The 19,512-nt window shown below is 46.2% G+C and overlaps 1 protein-coding gene across 2 annotated transcripts in view; it reads left to right on the forward strand.

Moving 5' to 3' along the window:
* Window positions 1-19,512, forward strand: part of CEP135 (centrosomal protein 135) — a 392,705-nt gene that overhangs the window by 119,534 nt on the left and 253,659 nt on the right. For both annotated transcript variants that reach the window (XM_063920894.1, XM_063920895.1), the window contains exons 5-9: window positions 3,969-4,110; window positions 4,288-4,372; window positions 4,853-4,981; window positions 6,149-6,364; window positions 18,857-18,922. In XM_063920894.1, coding sequence (XP_063776964.1) covers window positions 3,969-4,110; window positions 4,288-4,372; window positions 4,853-4,981; window positions 6,149-6,364; window positions 18,857-18,922 — 638 coding nt within the window. The remainder of the gene's footprint in view (window positions 1-3,968; window positions 4,111-4,287; window positions 4,373-4,852; window positions 4,982-6,148; window positions 6,365-18,856; window positions 18,923-19,512) is intronic.

The following is a 19,512-nucleotide window of genomic DNA, read 5'->3' on the forward strand; positions in this document are numbered from 1 at the left end:
CCCAGCAGGTGATAATCAAAGGTACCCCTCCTACAACAAGTAAAGGGGTATTATTCCACACTATATTGTGGTACTGAAGCCAGACGGCTCGGTGAGACCTATTCTAAATGGAGTCACTCAGAGCAGTGATAGCGAACCAGGAAGAAGGGGACTATATGGTGTCCCTGGACATCAAGGATGCTTACCTCCATGTCCAAATTTGCCCTTCTCACAAAGGGTACCTCAGGTTCGTGGTACAAAACTGTCACTATCAGTTTCAGACGCTGCCGTTTGGATTGTCCACGGCACCCCGGGTTTTTACCAAGGTAATGGCCGAAATGATGATTCTTCTTCAAAGAAAAGGCGTCTTAATTATCCCTTACTTGGACGATCTCCTGATAAGGGCAAGGTCCAGAGAACAGTTGGAGGTCTGAGTAGCACTATCTCAAGTAGTTCTACGACATCACGGGTGGATTCTAAATATTCCAAAATCGCAGCTGTCTCCGACGACACGTCTGCTGTCCCTAGGGATGATTCTGGACACAGTACAGAAAAAGGTGTTTCTCCCGGAGGAGAAAGCCAGGGAGTTATCCGAGCTAGTCAGGAACCTCCAAAAACCAGGAAAAGTGTCAGTGCATCATTGCACAAGGGTCCTGGGAAAAATGGTGGCTTCTTACGAAGCGATTCCATTCGGCAGATTTCACGCAAGAACTTTTCAGTGGAATCTGCTGGACAAATGGTCCGGATCGCATCTTCAGATGCATCAGCGGATAACCCTGTCTCCAAGGACAAGGGTGTCTCTTCTGTGGTGGCTGCAGAGTGCTCATCTACTAAAGGGCCACAGTTATGCATTCAGGACTGGGTCCTGGTGACCACGGATTCCAGCTTGAAAGGCTGGGGAGCAGTCACACAGGGAAAAAATTTCCAGGGAGTGTGATCAAGTCTGGGGACTTCTCTCCGCATAAATATACTGGAGCTAAGAGCAATTTACAATGCTCTAAGCTTAGCAAGACCTCTGCTTCAAGGTCAGCCGGTATTGATCCAGTGGGACAACATCACGGCAGTCGCCCACGTAAACAGACAGGGCGGCACAAGAAGCAGGAGGACAATGGCAGAAACTGCAAGGATTCTTCGCTGGGCGGAAAATCATGTGATAGCACTGTCAGCAGTTTTCATTCCGGGAGTGGACAACTGGGAAGCAGACTTCCTCAGCACGACCTCCACCCGGGAGAGTGGGGACTTCATCGAGAAGTTTTTTCCACATGATTGTGCACCGTTGGGAAAGACCAAAGGTGGACATGATGGCGTCCCGCCTGAACAAAAAACTGGACAGGTATTGCGCCAGGTCAAGAGACCCTCAGGCAATAGCTGTGGACGTTCTGGTAACACCAGGGGTGTACCAGTCGGTGTATGTGTTCCCTCCTCTGCTTCTCATACCAAAGGTACTGAGAATTATAAGACGTAGAGGAGTAAGAACTATACTCGTGGCTCCGGATGGGCCAAGAAGGACTTGGTACCCGGAACTTCAAGAGATGCTCACAGAGGACTCAGGGCCTCTGCCGATAAGAAGGGACTTGCTGAAACAAGTACCATGTCTGTTCCAAGACTTACCGCGGCTGCGTTTGACGGCATGGCGGTTGAACGCCGGATCCTAAGGGAAAAAGGCATTCCGGAAGAGGTCATTCCTACCCTGGTCAAAGCCAGGAAGGAGGTGACCGCACAACATTATCACCACATGTGGCGAAAATATGTTGCGTGGTGTGAGGCCAGGAAGGCCCCACGAAGAGATTTCAACTCGGTCGATTCCTGCATTTCCTGCAAACAGGAGTGTCTATGGGCCTCAAATTGGGGTCCATTAAGGTTCAAATTTCGGCCCTGTCGATTTTCTTCCAGAAAGAATTGGCTTCAGTTCCTGAAGTCCAGAAATTTGACAAGGGAGTACTGCATATACAACCCCATTTTGTGCCTCCAGTGGCACTGTGGGATCTCAACGTAGTCCTGGGATTCCTCAAATCACGTTGGTTTAAACCGCTCAAATCTGTGGATTTGAAATATCTCACATGGAAAGTGACCATGATGTTGGCCCTGGCCTCGGCCAGGCGAGTGTCAGAATTGGCGGCTTTGTCTCACAAAAGCCCATATCTGATTGTCCATTCGGACAGGGCAGAGCTGTGGACTCGTCCCCAGTTTCTCCCTAAGTTGGTGTCAGCGTTTCATCTGAACCAGCTTATTGTGGTACCTGCGGCTACTAGAGACTTGGAGGACTCCAAGTTGCTAGATGTTGTCAGGGCCCTGAAAATATAGATTTCCAGGACGGCTGGAGTCAGGAAAACTGACTTGCTGTTATCCTGTATGCACCCAAAAAACTGGGTGCTCTTGCTTCTAAGCAGACGATTGCTAGTTGAATGTGTAGTACAATTCAGCTTGCACATTCTGTGGCAGGACTGCCACAGCCAAAATATATAAATGCCCATTTCACAAGGAAGGTGGGCTCATCTTGGGCGACTGCCCGAGGGGTCTCGGCTTTACAACTTTGCCGAGCTGCTACTTGGTCAGGAGCAAATACGTTTGTAAAATTCTACAAATTTGATACCCTGGCTGAGGAGGACCTGGAGTTCTCTCACTCGGTGCTGCAGAGTCATCCGCACTCTCCCGCCCGTTTTGGGAGCTTTGGTATAATCCCCATGGTCCTGACGGAGTCCCCAGCATCCACTTAGGACGTCAGAGAAAATAAGATTTTACTTACCGATAAATCTATTTCTCGTAGTCCGTAGTGGATGCTGGGCGCCCATCCCAAGTGCGGATTGTCTGCAATACTTGTACATAGTTGTTGTTACAAAAAAATCGGGTTGTTATTGTTGTGAGCCGTCTGTTCAGAGGCTCCTACGTTTGTCATACTGTTAACTGGGTTCAGATCACAAGTTATACGGTGTGATTGGTGTGGCTGGTATGAGTCTTACCCGGGATTCAATATCCTTCCTTATTGTGTACGCTCGTCCGGGCACAGTATCCTAACTGAGGCTTGGAGGAGGGTCATAGGGGGAGGAGCCAGTACACACCACCTGATCCTAAAGCTTTAGTTTTGTGCCCTGTCTCCTGCGGAGCCGCTAATCCCCATGGTCCTGACGGAGTCCCCAGCATCCACTACGGACTACGAGAAACAGATTTATCGGTAAGTAAAATCTTATTTTTCCAAACATGCAAATAAAAACAATGTTCTGAAAAATGGCACTGTTGTGCATTATAAATGATAAAATCTTGTTGTGTAGACCGCCTGGAACCATGGCTGTCCGACGCTGTTATCCCTTCAGAAGGTAATTCTTTACTGTGCTCACCAGCATTGGTGGTCCTTATCATGTGGTTTTACCAGCAGCTCGAAAACGGGCTATACCTGTATACCATACAGTTCCGCTGGAGGGGAAGTTGTGACTGGTAACAGATGACTTGCGGAGAGAAGTTGGCTGTGTGCCTACCTCGCTACTGCAGTGGAGCAGTCCCACTTGCTAACGAGCTCCCAGGAAGGAGGACACCATTTCTCAATGTTCATGTGGCAGCCTTTATCTGTGTTGTATTACGGTTTGCTAGATTCACTGTGTCAACTTCTGTGCAATCTGCAAACCAGCTTCCTTCCTGATTATTACTGTCTTATTATGGCAGACAAGTCTAAGTCCACTAAAGGGTGTGTGGTGGCCATGTCTTTTTATTCGGCCCAATGTAATGTCAAAGTGCCCTGTTGACAGTTGGACTCTGTGACCCTGCACTGACTAATGCAGGGTCCGATGATTTCTCAGTTCTGGTGAATTGCAATTCCTTACATGGTGGTGTCATCTCAAGATTTAAGCAGGGCTGCTGGTTATGTTGGTCTCCCACCTTTTAAAATGACATTATTATTTTATTTGACCAGTGATCACTTGTCTTACACTATACTCATTGTGTGATATAAAGCACCCATTATTTCCACTATGTAATGCAGTCATAACTTTATCTAGGTGGAAAGAAGAGAAACATTCCCTTTAGACGGCAGCGCATGCAGATTGATCAGCCTCTCCCACCATCTGGTGTGTGCAGCCACCCTGTACCTCAGCCAGATGATCCTTATGTTGCTGATCTGCTTCAAGTTGCTGATGACCGGTATGTCCTGTCTATACTACTTAAGCCCATATTAAATATAATAAATGTCAAAAAACTAAAAGCACATTAATTAAGCTTTTCGTGTCTTGCATGTTCTTCTGCTGCAAGCACTGCTTTATGTTCATCTGGGCAAACGGTCCGATAACTGAGGTTCTCATTTTATTTTGTGAATATCAGAATTCAAGAGCTTCGGCTTGATGTGACTACTCTACAGGAAAAACTGGAAGCATCCGAGAGAGCAGCAAAACACCTTACACATCAGGTTTTGATTCTATCTATCTATCTATCTATCTATCTATCTATCTATCTATCTATCTATCTATCTGTTTGTTTACTCTTTAATGATGAAAGATCCTTCATTTGTAGTTTCTCTGCTGCTAGAATCTCTTCTCTGTGTAAAGTAAATTTTTAACCCTTCCCTCTTACTATTGATTATTCCCTTCCTTCCTCTACCACCTTCAGTGTCTAAGTTTCTACATTGTAACAAGCAGTCCAATCATACATTGGTTGCATGCATGTTCTGTTCTCGGGTCTATGTATGTGTGCCTATATAGGTTTGTGTGTATGCATACACTGTGTGTGTGTGTGTATGTATGTGTGTGTGTATATGTGTGTGTATGTATGTATATGTGTGTATATATATATATATATATATGTGTGTGTGTGTGTATATATATATATATATATATATATATATATATATATATATATATTAGTAATTTTATTTACTGTATTCATAAAGGTTGAAGTGAGAGATAAGGAGGTAGAGCGTTTGGCACTGGCCCTGGATGGCGGGCGTTCTCATGATGTTATTTCCCTTGAAGCCAGATACAGAAGTAATGAGAAGCTTGTCGCCCATCTAAATATCCAGGTAACCTTGCATTATATGTTAAGCTCATTTACTCAGCTTGATTGCATTGAGGGCCTGTATACTGGGTCAGAGTAATGTAAGGTTGGTGAGTAGTCTGAAACTTGCATATGTAGTGTGGCAGTATAAAATACTGGCAGTTAAATACAAACAATTGGGGTCATCAGCTTATTTGATTCGCTCAGCAAGTGGTTCTGTGGTTGAAGTTGTGCTGTTATACTGTAGGGACATTATAGAGGGGATGGTATCAGCTTACTGGCAGTCAGAATACCAACAGCGGCATCCCGATGCTCAGGTTACCTACACTCACTAGGTATCTTTGCTACCCCTAATCCCTAACCCTCCATACCCGCAGCCTGAACCTAGCCCTCCTTGGTGGTGCCTAACACTAACTCCCCCTCCCCGCAGCCTAAAAATACCCCCCCTCCAGCAGCTTATCTCTCTGCAGTCCTTCGTTCGGGATCCCAGCTCCGTCATTGTTATCCATGACGGGATCCCGGCGTCTGTTTTCCTACTGACGAGATCCCCAATGGATCCCATTTTAGAGGACTCCCTGAACTATACATGAGTGTCGGATGAAATTTGGCCCATGAGAGAGAATGCTTATGCTGGATGAGCAAATCTGTTTTAGACCTGTCATTTTTTTAGGGAGGCATTTGATATGCCAGCTGTCAGGATCCCGGCGCTCACCATACCGATGCCGGAATCCCGACAGCCGGCATACCGACAACTATTCTCCCTCTTGGGGTGTATGCTGGGTATGGTGAACGCAGGGATCCCAGGCACCGGCATAACATACTACACCCCATTTTATTATGCCTCTCTACGAGCAGTATTGAAATGGATAAAATGATATAGGATATAAGAAATTGAATTAAAGAAGATAATTCTGATATGGACAGATAGTTATGTATTATCTGATGTAAACATAATAGTTGAAGAAGAGGAGGAGGAGGGGAGTATGTCATAAAGCTTATCTTCTGTCACTCCCTCAAACTACTTTCCCCAAGCATGCACTTTACATATCAGCAAGTTTATATCAGTGTTGCTAAACCTGTTTTTGGTGATAGTAGGGGAACTGTTATTTTTTTTGTTTTTTGTGTTTTTTTTTTTAACTTAATTCTGAAAAATCGTGATCAACATTTAAAACACACTTAAATATATTTGTAGATCGAATATCTCCAGCAAGCCAATCAAGATCTTGAAAAAAGAGTACAAGAGCTCCTAGAAACAAGACAAAATGTCACGAGTGAAGTGGTTAATCTAAGCACCAAAAATGAGGAGCTCTGTAAAGAACTCTCTGAGATAGACCAAATGGCACAACAGCTGGAGCGCGACAAAGAAATGGTACTGGAAACTGCAGATGCTGAAATTGAAGAAGCAAAGGTAAGTGTCATTCTCCATCATGAAAAAAGAGAATAACTAACGAAAACAAAATATCTAGTATGCTAAAGATGAGCTCTATAAGAGTCGTTTGGCATCATTATGTTAAAATATAAATTTCTTACATCCTATGAGCAGCATGGATGGATGGGCGTATAAGGCACAGATGGAGGTTTAGCACTTAATTATGTATACACAGAATTAATGAGTCCTTGTGTGTTATGCAGCTAATTTACGCGGTTTTACAGCTATGTAGCATGAGGATAAAATTGTGTTGCATGCTTTTAATATTCGACACAATGGGCTTATTGGCCATTCTGCTAGGTGGAAATACTCGTAGTTTACCTGCTACTTTGGCTTAACAATAAGTCCTATGTTCTCAGTCTTAGTTTATCCACTTCTGGTTTGGTGTTGTCTAGATTTTCCCTGGAATGGACTTAGTTGTAAATATCTCCTATTTGGGTCACTACTGACTCGACACACCTGTCCGCTCATAGTATCCTTGAAAGGTAGAAGTCATAACTATCTTATGCCTATTGTTTGTAACTGGGATGATTCATTTAATCAAAATAAGATTCCCCACTGGTGGGTATGTGAGTGGGGGGAGGGGGTGTCTATGGATGAAATGGTAATTATAATCCGCGGCTAGCACCCATAGGCTGTTAGTCTAGAAGCTTACTGGGAACAAGACCCGGAAACTAATGACTCACTGATGGGCCAGCATTGGAGAGTCATTAGCTTCCCTCGCTCATTATTGGATGCCTCAGGTAATAACTCGTTTTTATGGCCCTCTGGAGGTGGAGTTACCAGCAGTGAACCTCTCTCCCCTCCTCAACCAGCACACAGACGTTCCCGCTGGAGACGGACTTGCATAGATGCAGCAGAGTACTGCAGCATTTCACTGATATTCAGCAGCATTATTGCATTTCAGGGTCCAGACGGGACCTGCTGCAAATCGCGATCCGGCGCGGCCATTAGGAGACAGGCTGCGCGCGCTGGCGTGGGCACTGTGTTGGTACAGGGACCGCACTAGTCCACAGGACAGGGGCACAGGTCGGATTCTCCTATAATCTGTTTTTCTAAGGCCCACAGTACCCGGTGGTTAAGTCCAGCAAGGGGATAAAGCTTTGACCTGTAGCCCCCGCAGGGCGTCATTTACAGTGAATGTTCCTTCCCTGGAGCTGCATCTCTCTCTCTCCCTCACTCCCTGTCAGCGTTTGGCGCCATCACTACATGCTGAGCTGACTTTGGGACTGCTGGGCAAAGTCTTCTCTGTAAAGCCACCTGCATCATCAGCGCTGTGCATTTTACAGGAAACTTAAGTATTCTACATGTCTTTTGACAGTGTTAGTTAAGAAACAGTGCATTACTACAGGGCTATGTAGTACAAGTACCCTGTGATATACATCCATTATTTACTGTGCATTGATATATCTAGAAGTCTATATAGCTTTACTTGGTACTACTTAGTATTGCTAGTCCAGTGCAGTTTTATTGTTTATCATAATTTCTGCTGCGGGGTACACTGGGCTCCACAAGGAATTACATCGGGTGTAGAGTAAATTTGAGTGATGATCTCACTGAAAACTGCATTGTTTATTTTACCTTTTCTGTGCTTCCTATCATTTCATCACGGTCTCTGGGAAGATTAATGATGCAGGATCACTTTCAGAAAAGAGTGGCACGGTACAATAAGTTTTTGCCTGTACTAGATGCAAATCAAAATTTTCTCATGCTCTGACTGGGGAGCAGTTTGTGAGGTGTGTGATACTGAGGCCTGAGACGCTGTAGTGTGTACATCCTCTCCAGTGGATACGATGGCTTGGGTGGCGATGCTGGCTGGTGCTGTGGCAGAACTATTGCAACAGTTGTCAGCCTCCAGAACTGCACCCTCCAGAACTGCACCCTCCTCGCTGCTCTTGTCAGGGACCTCAGCGACCGCTTGTCTTTAGGGGTCAATAGGGGAGACTTCCTGCTGTGTTTGCAATTGAATGTCAATCCAGTTTTCAGCTTTGCTTTCTCTATCTGCCAATCCACCCTGGGCTCAAGGTTTGGCCCGTTCAGTCCAAGGTTTGGTGGAAGTCTTTTCTTCACTTGAGAGACTACTGAACCCTTCTTCCAGAGGCTTGTGTGAGTCATCCAAACACAGTGGTGTTCAAAACTGGGGCCTTCCAACTACACTGCAGGCATGTCAAGAATCAACTTCTGTGGGTTCTTCTCAGGGTGAGGAGGACCATCTTGAGGACTTGGTTACTACTTTTTTCAGTAATAGAAGATGACGCCTCAGTGTACAAGGGGTAGGAGCCTTAATGAAGCCGTTGGACAAGTATTGAACATATCTAATGCGGAGCCTCCACAGTCACTGAAGGTGTTTTTCTTCAAGCGAAAATGTAAGCGGCCAGTAACCTTTCCTCCATCTCTTCAGAAAGAGTACATTGTGTCCGAGCTCAAGTCCAGGCCTTCCCAGTGCCCGGATGCAAAACCTTCAGAAAATCCAGACGCATAATTGGTTACCCACCCATGTTAGGGATCTTATGGTGGATTCCCACTTCCAATTCTAGGCCCTTTGCTTTGGCATCTCCTCTGTCCCACACGTCTTTACCAAGACAGTTGTGGCAATATTTGCTCAGCATTGGTTGTTGGGAGTTCTGATCGTCCCCTACCTACGATGTTCTATTAAAGACCGCTTGCTCTGAGACTTTTTCCAATGTACAGCTAACCCACCAGATGCTCATCTCTCATGGGTGGTAAGTAAATTTTAAAAGTCTTTGAGACTTCTGTTCCCTTGAATGTTGTTCAGCACGTCCTTAGAGGCTCTTCCACAGGACAAAACCTTAGCTCTCCAATTGCTGATACGACAGGTTCTCAAGAAAATGGTGATCTTGATCCAACTGTGAATGTATCACCTGGGCAAACTTGTCTCCTACTTACAGGCAGTTCCGTTCAGAAGGCTCCATTCCTGGGGAACTTCAATTTGACCTGCTCTCCAAGTTGGAAAAATCTTTTTTCATCTGTCTGAAGCCATTCAATTCTTCCATCAGTCCTGCATATCCCTCCTTTCGTGTTGGTGGCTCGTTCACCAAATGGGATTGGCGGCTGGGACACAATGGTCCCTGCTCTCGACAGAAAGCAATGCTACCTATAAATGTTCTAGAATTCAGGGCAATTCTCAACGCATTGTTGGCAGCCCAACTGCATCTGCGAGGACATACCATAAAATTCCAGTCTGACAACGCCAGAGTCCCTTGGCTATGAGGGAGATATTTAGATGGGCAGAAGAGCAGTTTCCAGCTCTGTTAATTCCCAGGGTCAAAAATCAGGAGGCAGATTCCCCCGGTGAGTGGTTCTTTCACATGGGGAGTTATACAGGTAATGAGAGAGGGCTTTCCAGACATTGATCATATGGTATCTCAAGTACAATTTCTCTATCATCCATAGGGGACACTGGGTATAGGTGGCTGAGCTGGAGTGTGGGCACCACATAGTTAAGTTTCTTCTTACAGCAGCCCAGGCTCCCTTTACCCTATACCCCGGCCTCAGGATCCTGTTTTCGTTTGGTGCCTGCAAGGAGCTGGCACTGTTTTCCAGGGGCTACTTTTAAGCAACCTTTATTGTAGTGTCTTTATTGTCTTTTATTTCTAGTTTTATTACTACTGAGCAGGCAGTGAGTCAACGCCACCCTAACTGTCGCTCCACAGAGTCCTAGCCCCGCGATCCAGTACGGGAGTGCACATCACGGGAATTGCAGACAGATGCAGTGGGGAGCAGGTAGAACGGAGCTAGCAGGGAGCTGCACCCATTACGGCTGTCACCAGCGGTGAAGGAAACCACTGTCAGTGGGGGGCCCAGGTTGTCTCCACACCCCCACTAGTCCACCAGGGCATTGTATTAGCAACGGGGCATTACATAGTGGTAGCCATTGCTCTTTGGTGCGGGCCAGAAGGGGGAGGCATGCTTACCCTGTTAGCCCCTTACCTCCCCCTTCACAAATTCCATCACAGCAGATATCCTGTGACGGGGCTTACTCCTCTTCTCTCTCCTCCCTCTTAAAGATGCTGAGCAGGCATTTTCTGTATTGTCTGCCACAGTACCTTATCAGAGAGAAACACAGGCTCCAGTCTCCCTGTATACCTCTCGTGGTCAGGTTATAGATGCAGCTCCTTCCTTCCCCTGTTTTGGGTTGGTTTTTGAGCACTATTTGCCCATTTATTTGATTGCATTGCACTATTTGCCCATTTCTTTGATTGCATTGACTGTTCTGTGGGCATTTAAGTGGAATACTTTTTGTTTTTGTTTGCTTTTCTTAATATATCTGATATAGATACTACTGATATTTGTTACACCAGAGTGAACACCAATTTGCCTATTGCCATTCACACTTTTATATCACTTTTCTACACAGCACCACTTATTTGTATATTGTGACGCTTTAATATTCATTGCACTGCCCTTTGCTAGCATACAACTGTTTGGCAACATTTGTGAGATAGCTTTGTACCTGGTGCGCCGATGTAGATCATAAAAGAGGCCCTAGGAGCTCTGTAATTTTTGGGGGAGGTTCTCTTTGACCTGGAGTTGGGCAAGATTGCTTTTCTTTCTTCTCCGACAGCCCAGGTTGCGAACTTCAAATTTTTGCTTTTTTTGTCAGCAGGATAAGGCTAAGGATTAGTCTGTCTTCAAGTCCAGGATTCTTCTACAAAGGGCTCCTGATCCACCACACATCCTGCTCCCAAGCCGACCGACAACTGCCACATGACAGGGCGGCCTCCACCTGGGGGACCCCAGCGTGGGAGGCTGGCTTCTGGTTTTCTCTGATACACAGATGGTGACCATAACGGATACCTGGGTCAAAGGTGTAATTTCCCAGGGCTACACCCAACCTTCCTTCACTAAACCCCAGTGTAGAAACCTGTGTTTCTTCTGGATTTCAAGAACCGAATTTAACAGGTCAGAACATAAATCTCCTTATTTCTCTTTACTTTAGAACGAGGGACACAACATCTCTCCAACAGACTCTCTGACGCTACCGTGGTCGTTTTGCCTGATTTGTTTGTTCCCGTCTAGAGCGTCTGCGCTATCTATCTTTTTCCAGTGATGTTTGGCCTTGCTTCCAACAATACGGCTGTTTATGTAGTGGTTTTATCATCTGCAACCACCGTTTCTTCCTTCCACGGCTCCGTGGGACTTGGAATTCTCACATAAACCATACTATTGTGGTTCCAGCTTTTCCCAGTGGAGATGCTTTCTCCGCTTATTCTCCTAGATGTGTGGTACAAGCTCTTCGGTGGTGTGGCCCGGATGTCAGCCTTGCGCACAGTGGATGTCTTGTGTATCATGATGCCCACAAGCGGGATTTCTCTATCGTCCTAGTGGATGCTGGGGTTCCTGAAAGGACCATGGGGAATAGCGGCTCCGCAGGAGACAGGGCACAAAAAGTAAAGCTTTTCCGATCAGGTGGTGTGCACTGGCTCCTCCCCCTATGACCCTCCTCCAGACTCCAGTTAGATTTTTGTGCCCGGCCGAGAAGGGTGCAATCTAGGTGGCTCTCCTAAAGAGCTGCTTAGAGAAAGTTTAGCTAGGTTTTTTATGTTACAGTGATTCCTGCTGGCAACAGGATCACTGCAGCGAGGGACTGAGGGGAGAAGGAGTCAACTCACCTGCGTGCAGGATGGATTGGCTTCTTGGCTACTGGACATCAAGCTCCAGAGGGACGATCACAGGTACAGCCTGGATGGTCACCGGAGCCGCGCCGCCGGCCCCCTTGCAGATGCTGAAGACAGAAGAGGTCCAGAATCGGCGGCTGAAGACTCCTGCAGTCTTCTAAAGGTAGCGCACAGCACTGCAGCTGTGCGCCATTTTCCTCTCAGCACACTTCACACGGCAGTCACTGAGGGTGCAGGGCGCTGGGAGGGGGGCGCCCTGGGAGGCAAAATGAGTACCTATAAAGGCTAAAAATACCTCACATATAGCCCTAGAGGCTATATGGAGATATTTAACCCCTGCCTGATTTCTCAAAATAGCGGGAGACGAGCCCGCCGGAAAAGGGGCGGGGCCTATCTCCTCAGCACACGGCGCCATTTCCTCTCACAGCTCCGCTGGTCAGGACGGCTCCCAGGTCTCTCCCCTGCACTGCACTACAGAAACAGGGTAAAACAGAGAGGGGGGGGCAAATTTATGGCGATATTTTTATATAACAAAGCAGCTATAGGGGAGCACTTATTATAAGGCTATCCCTGATATATATATAGCGCTTTTGGTGTGTGCTGGCAAACTCTCCCTCTGTCTCCCCAAAGGGCTAGTGGGTCCTGTCTTCATTAGGAGCATTCCCTGTGTGTCTGCTGTGTGTCGGTACGTGTGTGTCGACATGTATGAGGACGATATTGGTGTGGAGGCGGAGCAATTGCCAAATATGGGGATGTCACCTCCTAGGGGGTCGACACCAGAATGGATGCCTTTATTTATGGAACTACGGGATAGTGTCAACACGCTAAAGCAGTCGTTTGACGACATGAGACGGCCGGACAATCAATTAGTGCCTGTCCAGGCGACTCAAACACCGTCAGGGGCTGTGAAACGCCCTTTGCCTCAGTCGGTCGACACAGACCCAGACACAGGCGATGACTCCAGTGGTGACGGTGACGAATCAACCGTATTTTCCAGTAGGGCCACACGTTATATGATTTTGGCAATGAAGGAGGCGTTACATTTAGCTGATACTACAGGTACCACTAAACAGGGTATTATGTGGGGTATGAAAAAACTACCTATAGTTTTTCCTGAATCAGAAGAACTAAATGACGTGTGTAATGAAGCGTGAGTTGCCCCTGATAAAAAGCTGATAATTTCAAAGAAATTATTGGCATTATACCCTTTCCCGCCAGAGGTTAGGGAGCGCTGGGAAACACCTCCTAGGGTGGACAAGGCGCTAACACGCTTATCTAAACAAGTGGCGTTACCCTCTCCTGAGACGGCCGCACTTAAAGATCCATCAGATAGGAGGATGGAAAATATCCAAAAAAGTATATACACACATGCAGGTGTTATACTACGACCAGCTGTAGCAACTGCCTGGATGGGCAGTGCGTGGGTAGTTTGGTCAGAATCCCTGATTGAAAATATTGATACCCTGGACAGGGACAATATTCTACTGTCGTTAGAACAAATAAAGGATGCATTTCTTTATATGCGTGATGCACAGAGGGATATATGCACACTGGCATCACGGGTAAGTGCTATGTCCATTTCGGCCAGAAGAGCTTTATGGACGCGACAGTGGACAGGCGATGCGGATTCAAAACGGCATATGGAAGTTTTGCCGTATAAGGGGGAGGAGTTATTTGGAGTCGGTCTATCAGATTTGGTGGCCACGGCTACAGCCGGGAAATCCACCTTTCTACCTCAAGTCACTCCCCAACAGAAAAAGGCACCGACTTTTCAACCGCAGCCCTTTCGTTCCTTTAAAAATAAGAGAGCAAAGGGCTATTCATATTTGCCACGAGGCAAAGGTCGAGGGAAGAGACAGCAACACGCAGCTCCTTCCCAGGATCAGAAGCCCTCCCCGGCTTCTACAAAAGCCTCAGCATGACGCTGGGGCTTCTCAAGCGGACTCGGGGACGGTGGGCGGTCGTCTCAAAAATTACAGCGCGCAGTGGGCTCACTCGCAAGTAGATCCCTGGATCCTGCAGATAATATCTCAGGGATACAGGTTGGAATTAGAGACAGATCCACCTCGCCGTTTCCTGAGGTCTGCTTTACCAACGTCCCCCTCCGAAAGGGAGACGGTGTTGGAAGCCATTCACAAGCTGTACTCTCAGCAGGTGATAGTCAAGGTACCTCTTCTGCAACAAGGGAAGGGGTATTATTCCACTCTTTTTGTGGTACCGAAGCCGGATGGCTCGGTAAGGCCTATTCTAAATCTGAAGTCCTTGAACCTGTACATAAAGAAGTTCAAGTTCAAAATGGAGTCACTCAGAGCAGTGATAGCGAACCTGGAAGAGGGGAACTTTATGGTATCCTTGGACATCAAGGATGCGTATCTCCACGTTCCAATTTACCCCTCACACCAGGGGTACCTCAGGTTCGTTGTACAAAACTGTCACTATCAGTTTCAGACGCTGCCGTTCGGATTGTCCACGGCACCTCGGATCTTTACAAAGGTAATGGCCGAGATGATGATTCTTCTTCGAAGAAAAGGCGTATTAATTATCCCATACTTGGACGATCTCCTAATAAGGGCGAGGTCCAGAGAACAGCTAGAGATGGGATTAGCACTGTCTCAAGAAGTGCTAAAACAGCACGGGTGGATTCTGAATATTCCAAAATCCCAGTTAATGCCGACAACTCGTCTGCTGTTCCTAGGGATGATTCTGGACACGGTTCAGAAAAAGGTTTTTCTCCCGGAGGAAAAAGCCAAGGAGCTATCCGAGCTTGTCAGGAACCTCCTAAAACCAGGAAAGGTGTCTGTACATCAATGCACAAGAGTCCTGGGAAAAATGGTGGCTTCTTACGAAGCGATTCCATTCGGCAGATTCCACGCAAGAATTTTCCAAAGGGATCTGTTGGACAAATGGTCAGGGTCGCATCTTCAGATGCACCTACGGATAACCCTGTCTCCAAGGACAAGGGTGTCTCTTCTGTGGTGGTTGCAGAGTGCTCATCTATTGGAGGGCCGCAGATTCGGCATACAGGATTGGATCCTGGTGACCACGGACGCCAGCCTGAGAGGCTGGGGAGCAGTCACACAAGGAAGAAACTTCCAGGGAGTATGGACGAGCCTGGAAACGTCTCTTCACATAAACATTCTGGAACTAAGAGCAATATACAATGCTCTAAACCAGGCAGAACCTCTGCTTCAGGGAAAACCGGTATTGATCCAGTCGGACAACATCACGGCAGTCGCCCATGTGAACAGACAGGGCGGCACAAGAAGCAGGAGGGCAATGGCAGAAGCTGCAAGGATTCTTCGCTGGGCAGAGAATCATGTGATAGCACTGTCAGCAGTGTTCATCCCGGGAGTGGACAACTGGGAAGCAGACTTCCTCAGCAGACACGATCTTCACCCGGGAGAGTGGGGACTTCATCCAGAAGTCTTCCACATGCTGGTAACCCGTTGGGAAAGACCAATGGTGGACATGATGGCGTCTCGCCTCAACAAAAAACTGGACAGGTATTGCGCCAGGTCAAGAGATCCGCAGGCAATAGCTGTGGACGCGCTGGTAACGCCTTGGGTGTACCAGTCGGTGTATGTGTTTCCTCCTCTGCCTCTCATACCAAAAGTATTGAGAATTATACGGCAAAGAGGCGTAAGAACGATACTAGTGGTTCCGGATTGGCCAAGGAGGACTTGGTACCCGGAACTTCAAGAGATGATCACGGAAGATCCGTGGCCTCTACCTCTAAGGAGGGACTTGCTTCAGCAGGGTCCCTGTCTGTTTCAAGACTTACCGCGGCTGCGTTTGACGGCATGGCGGTTGAACGCCGGATCCTAAAGGAAAGAGGCATGCCGGAAGAAGTCATTCCTACTTGGATTAAAGCAAGGAAGGAAGTAACCGTGCAACATTATCACCGAATTTGGCGAAAATATGTTGCGTGGTGCGAAGATCGGAGTGCTCCGACGGAGGAATTTCAACTGGGTCGATTCCTACATTTCCTGCAATCAGGATTGTCAATGGGTCTCAAATTGGGATCTATTAAGGTTCAAATTTCGGCCCTGTCGATTTTCTTTCAAAAAGAATTGGCTTCAGTCCCTGAAGTCCAGACCTTTGTTAAGGGAGTGCTGCATATACAGCCTCCTGTGGTGCCTCCAGTGGCACCGTGGGATCTAAATGTGGTTTTGGACTTCCTAAAATCTCATTGGTTTGAACCACTAAAAAAGGTGGATTTGAAATATCTCACATGGAAAGTGACCATGCTTCTAGCCCTGGCTTCTGCCAGGAGAGTGTCAGAATTGGCAGTTTTATCTTACAAAAGCCCATATCTGATTTTCCATTCGGACAGGGCAGAACTGCGAACTCGTCCGCATTTTCTCCCTAAGGTGGTGTCAGCATTTCATCTGAACCAGCCTATTGTAGTGCCTGCGGCTACAAGTGACTTGGAGGACTCCAAGTTACTGGACGTTGTCAGAGCATTAAAAATATATATTGCAAGGACAGCTGGAGTCAGAAAATCTGACTCGTTGTTTATATTGTATGCACCCAACAAGATGGGTGCTCCTGCGTCTAAGCAGACGATTGCTCGTTGGATCTGTAGCACAATCCAACTTGCACATTCTGTGGCAGGCTTGCCACAGCCTAAATCTGTAAAGGCCCACTCCACAAGGAAGGTGGGCTCATCTTGGGCGGCTGCCCGAGGGGTCTCGGCATTACAACTTTGCCGAGCAGCTACGTGGTCAGGGGAGAACACGTTTGTAAAATTTTACAAATTTGATACTCTGGCTAAGGAGGACCTGGAGTTCTCTCATTCGGTGCTGCAGAGTCATCCGCACTCTCCCGCCCGTTTGGGAGCTTTGGTATAATCCCCATGGTCCTTTCAGGAACCCCAGCATCCACTAGGACGATAGAGAAAATAAGATTTTACTTACCGATAAATCTATTTCTCGGAGTCCGTAGTGGATGCTGGGCGCCCATCCCAAGTGCGGATTATCTGCATAAGTTGTACATAGTTATTGTTAACTAATTCGGGTTATTGTTAAAGGAAGCCATCTTTCAGAGGCTCCGCTGTTATCATACTGTTAACTGGGTTTAGATCACAAGTTGTACGGTGTGATTGGTGTGGCTGGTATGAGTCTTACCCGGGATTCAAAATCCTCCCTTATTGTGTACGCTCGTCCGGGCACAGTACCTAACTGGAGTCTGGAGGAGGGTCATAGGGGGAGGAGCCAGTGCACACCACCTGATCGGAAAAGCTTTACTTTTTGTGCCCTGTCTCCTGCGGAGCCGCTATTCCCCATGGTCCTTTCAGGAACCCCAGCATCCACTACGGACTCCGAGAAATAGATTTATCGGTAAGTAAAATCTTATTTTCCTGTCTTAGAAGAAAATTTTGTTTTGAGGTGATTATTCAACAAATGTAAGTTTTTAGTGGTCATATGGCACCCTCCAGGAATATGGCTCATTCCAGTCTTCTGCTACTAAGCTGTGTCAGGGTGCCACATGGTCTTCCGTGCATGCCTTTGTAATATTCCACCAGTTTGTTACTTTTGCGTCTAAGGATGCTGGTTTTGGGTGCAGGGTGCTTTGTGCATTTCACGTGAAAAGTCCGGTCATGTGAAATGCAATGACAGCCTATTCAATTATCCTGGAAAATTTATCGGTGATCATGTTTTCACTAATTTCACTTCATCTTCTCTGAAGCAGGTGAAAAGTTGGGAAAAGTCACTATTTTAAGGTAAAAATGTTTGGATATGGTACAGAACTCCTGGGACACCCCCCTTTATGACTAATTAGGCACGTTGAAGTTTTTAATTATTTTTAATTGGCCAATAATGACATGTCATTTTTGGGGTGAAAAAGTAAAAAGTGATGGAAATTGGGGTTCAAGGTATGGGACAGGTATATTGGGGTGCTTTATGAGTGGGACAGGTGTTTTTTAGGCTTGCAGATGGGAGTAATCGGTCTGTTTCCACTTTTTTTTTTAAAGTACCCTAAAATGACCCAAATATATACTTATACCCATTTTCATGTACCCCAAATTTAATGAGAGCATTTATTTTGCTCAAAAAAACTTGCTTTCTATAATTTTTTTGCATTTAAAAAAAAATGCATATAACCGCCATTTCACACAATTTAAGTCCCCAAAAACTCTCTAATGTGATCTCTAACACACTTCTCTTCTGTTTTCCTATGTTAGTTTAGCATTTTTTGGGGTACAGGCTGATTTCCCCATTTTCACCTGCACTTTTCACTGCAAGAATTTTCACGTGAAACCCGGTCGGAATTGAATAGGTCGAAAAATGGAGCGTTTTCGCTGCAATTTTCGGCCGATTGCCGCGAAAAATTGCCGCGAATTTGCGGATAATTGAATACCCTAGTAAATTTGTATTTGAAATGGATTAATTCTTGTCATCAATTGACCAGCCAGTTTAACAGTCTGTCTGCAGGGATGTGATGGTTGCTTCTCTGGTAGCTCAGACTCAACAAAAATTGTGACATAGTACTGGACAATTGTGTTGCCAAGGCTAAAATGGCATTCTGGAAGGGTGTAAGTTGGCATACCAGTAAACTGCTTGAGAATGTTAACACACTGCAAATTTCAGGTGCATGAGGTAGAAGGTAACAGAAGGTCTAGATACAGTGTTCACTTTCTGTCTTAGTTTTTTACGCAGACTTGTAACAAAAGTTCTACATTGAGTCCTAAACTGGTTTTTGCACAAACTACAGTTTCAGAGATTGTTGTAAGTTCCAAATGTTGTGCATTGTTTCTTATTTCCTGTGGTTATGAAGGTACAGAATACTTGATTTCTAAGCTTTTCTAACCAAATTCATACTTGTGTTTTAGAGTGAAATAAAAAGACTACACCTGGAAGTCCACAAACTTGAATCCACCATTTCTCAGTATAAAACTGTAAGTAACTTCCCCATTTATACAACATTTCATGTCTAATTTACATATGCATATTTGTATCTGTGTCTCATAGGAAAATATAGGTAATATGAGATATCTCGCTTTCTCTCCCCTCCTTAATTATTTTTACATTATGACAAGGAAAAACATCCATTTGCTGATAATCTTCAATGACTTCAGCGTGACAACCAAGCACCACAACTGCGTATTTGCCCATACAGTAATCCGTATTTGCCACCTGATTTTGCTGAGTTCTTTTATTTCTGCAGCGGGGTACACTGTGATCCACAGGGAAACATCGGGGTGTAGAGTTGAATTTTGATCCAGAGACGCCAACAGGCTAAACCTTTGACTGTTCCCAGGATGCATTGCAGGGCCTCATAACCCCGCCTCCGTGCACTGGAGCTCAGTTTGTAAGTTGGTTCCTGCAGAGCAGGTCACTTAACAGGGGGGACTGCGCTAGGCAGCCCTGAAAAGAGCCTGGTTAGAAGAATCTACAAGGGCTGCAGCACTCTTATGTCCTAGTGACATGCTGTGCTGCGGCTCCATCACCTCCCCAGCAGCACCGCATACTCCCGCTGGCTGAGTTC

Source organism: Pseudophryne corroboree, chromosome 1 (genome assembly GCF_028390025.1).
Source record: "Pseudophryne corroboree isolate aPseCor3 chromosome 1, aPseCor3.hap2, whole genome shotgun sequence".
NCBI lineage: Eukaryota > Metazoa > Chordata > Amphibia > Anura > Myobatrachidae > Pseudophryne > Pseudophryne corroboree.